Genomic DNA, 3,167 nt, shown 5'->3' with positions numbered 1-3,167 from the left:
CCGCTCCCCACAATTTCCTGATCCCCCGGTTGCCTGCTGGGCGTCGGGAGGGTGGACGCTCCTCTCAGGATGTCTGCCCGGCGTCCACCCGGAAGGAGCCCCAGGGGCTCCCAGAAGCAAGTTCAAAGCCCGGGAACCCACCCGAGCCAGCCCCGCCCCAGCACGTGGCTGTCACGGTGAGTGGGGTGCTCCGACAGCTCTTCATGCGCATGACCCCACAAAAACGCCGTCCCCCCCACGCTCGCTGTGAGCCCGTCCGCGCCTGAGCGCCCCCCAACGTTCCCCCAAATGCTGGCTTCCTCGGGCATCAGGCCTCAGCGTCTCGTGCACCGTTTCCTCCACCCACCGCCCAGGCAGGACCCCCGGAACCCCACCCTCTGACATTAAGGACATGGAGGCTCCGGCGAGGCAAGCGGGCAGCTCAGAGACCTGGGGCCGAGCCCATCCTGACCTGCCCGCGACCCCGCCGGCCCCTGCCCTCTCTGCACCTGCTGCCCCACCCACAGAGGCATGGCCAAACAGGGGGCCCTAAGTTATGGGGTGCAGAGGCGTCTCAGAGTCACCCCCTCCTCTCACGACCTCGGGTGGGCTGTGGGGCGCGGGGGGTGGGCATTGGAGAATGACAGTCACCCAGGGTCTCCCCCACACTGTGCCCCCCGCCCACGGCCGAGCCCCGGAGCCTGGTGGAGGCTGCACTCACCGTGCTGGCAGCGGGCACCCTGGAAGCCTGGGGGACAGCGGCACAGCTGGGCGGAGCCGGGCACGCAGCTGCCACCGTTAAAACAGAGGCCGGCGCCGCACTCGGCTGTGGAGAGAGGAGAGGAGGCCCGTGAGCCCACCTGCCAGGACCCAGTCCCTGGGGGCCCTCCCCCCATGAAGCCCACCCATGCATGGGGAGAGGTTTCAGGCGTAGAAGGGACCCAGACCTCCACCCACTGCAGCCGGGACGGGACCACACCTGAGGGCTGGGCCGCCAAACCTGGGAGATCACGGTCCCAGCTCTGCTGCCCTGGGTCACACACTGCCCCCCCCACCCCCCCGTGGCCGCATATGGTCAAGGTTCAAGGACCCTCTGGGAAGTTTCCTACCACAGCACCTCCTGATGGACCAAAGCCCTTAGCGGGGAAACAGCTCATTTCACGCTCCCCCCACCCCCAGCCACAGGCTCTGAGAGCAGCCACTACCCCACCTTCATCACCACCACGTTCCTCAGCGACTCTTAGAAGGTGTGGGATAAATGTTGTTGAATGAGTGAATGAATGAATAAGCGAATGAGTGACTGAGTGAGTGAGTGAATGAGTGAGCGAGTGAATGAGTGAATAAATGAATGAATGAATGAGAATGAATGAGTGAGTGAATGAATGAGTGACTGAGTGAGTGAATGAATGAATAAATGAGTGAGGGAATGAATGAACGAGTGAATGAATAAGTGAGGGAATGAACGAACAACTAAACAGTAGGCAAGGCAGCAAGTGAGTCATTTGCCTAAGCTCTGTGCAGGCAGGAGCCCGTGGTGCGGACGAGGATGCTCCGGGCAGCAGGCCCACACCCACGGGAAGGAAAGCAGAGACGCACAGAGCTGTGCCCCAGAGCAGGCAGGTGCGGGCGCCGGGCCAGGCTGAGGCGGCGGGGCTGCCAGAGAGAGTGACACACGTGTGGACGCGCCAGCTCTGCCAATTCCCACACTGGGCGGGGAGGACGCGTCCAGATGGAAAAGGAACAGTGACAGGGGCAGGAAGGCAGGAGGCGGCCTCCTGGCGACTCCTTCCCGCAGGGCTGCCAGGGCAGGCAGGACCAGGGCTGGTGACTGCAGTGCTGAGGCCACAGGCGCGGTGGGCGGGCGGCGTCCAGGGGCTGCAGGGCGCAGATGACAGAGACCACACAGCCCCGCCCAGGTGCCTGCGGCCTCACACTGTCCGCTCCCTCTTCCCCAGGCAGGTGCGAGGCCCACCCTCCAGTCACGGGGGCACCCGGGCCCTGGACAGGGGGCAGCATTCCCAGAGCCCATGGGGCCAGCACCACGCACCTCCTCACTCGTCTTTCTCCGTAGAATCCCCACTGACTGGCATGTCATTTACCCTCCTCCCCTCCTGCCCCTCCCATAGGACACGAGGCCGTGAGGACAGGGGTGCTGGTCTCTGCTCACTGCCGCCCTCCCACGCCTGAGCACGGCGCCGGGCACAGCAGCCCCCGTGGACGTCTGCGCGAGGCATCACCTGGGCCAGCACCTCCCAGATGCGCTTTAGCGACACTGTCTTACTGTTCGGACCCTGTTGTTACTATTCCCTCCTTTCTCTTTAAAGAATCCCATTGGAAAACACTAGAGTCTGTCTCAGGAATCCACAGTGCTCATTAGCACGATAAAGGCTCTGAGAAGTCCTGCAAAGGGAACTGCTTAATGGAGCTTAACTGTGCTGCGGGGGTGCTTCCTGGACTGCAGGTCCCCTCCCCAGGGCTCCTCGTACCCCTGGAGCTGCCTCCCTTCCACAGCCTCCTGGATGGGCTGAGCCCAGCGCACTGAGAGTTAGGGCTGTATCCATCCCAGGGTCTGCGTGCGGGGCCTAGGGGTACAGCTGCTCCCCCTTATCCTTCGAGGAGGGGGAGCCAGGACGCAGGGCTACTATGGCTGAAACATCGTGAGGGTCCAGGCAAAATCTCTTATCCAGCCTCACCAGCATGGCTCAGGGGTTGAGCATCGACCTATGAACTGGGAGGTCAGGGTTCGATTCCCAGTCAGGGCGCCTGCCCAGGTTGCAACTCGATCCCCAGTGTGGGGCGTGTAGGAGGCAGCTGATCAGTGATTCTCTCTCATCATAGATGTTTCTCTCTCTCTCCTTCTCCCTTCCTCTCTGAAATCAATAAAAATATATTTTTAAAAAGCTGTTAGCCGACTGGGATTGAGGTGGCAGAGATCCCTGAGCAGGAAAACTCGAACCCCAACAGCAGAGGGTGGAGCCCGGCCGCCCCAGGGCGTGTGCGCGAGGCCACTGGGCCGGGGAGCCAGCACTTTTCCTCTCTGCTCGCCTTTTTTTTCCTGCCATTCTCTCCTCGGGCCCCAGGCCTGCTGCTCAGCCTGCACAAGCGCCACGGCCCCAGCATCATCGCGCACGCGCCTGCGTCTCCCGGTCCCGTGGACGCGGGAAGCCCACGTGGCAGGAGCAGGGGGA

The 3,167-nt window shown here is 62.9% G+C and overlaps 1 protein-coding gene across 1 annotated transcript in view; it reads right to left on the bottom strand.

The window, feature by feature from the left end:
• MEGF6 (multiple EGF like domains 6) overlaps positions 1 to 3,167 on the bottom strand; it is a 121,836-nt gene that overhangs the window by 94,045 nt on the left and 24,624 nt on the right. The window contains exon 3 of the mRNA XM_015570509.1: positions 701 to 805. Coding sequence (XP_015425995.1) covers positions 701 to 805 — 105 coding nt within the window. The remainder of the gene's footprint in view (positions 1 to 700; positions 806 to 3,167) is intronic.

Source organism: Myotis davidii, unplaced genomic scaffold (genome assembly GCF_000327345.1).
Source record: "Myotis davidii unplaced genomic scaffold, ASM32734v1 scaffold427, whole genome shotgun sequence".
Classification (NCBI taxonomy): Eukaryota; Metazoa; Chordata; class Mammalia; order Chiroptera; family Vespertilionidae; genus Myotis; species Myotis davidii.
The sequence above is the reverse complement of the archived record's forward strand: the minus strand, read 5'-3'. Positions and strand labels throughout refer to the sequence as shown.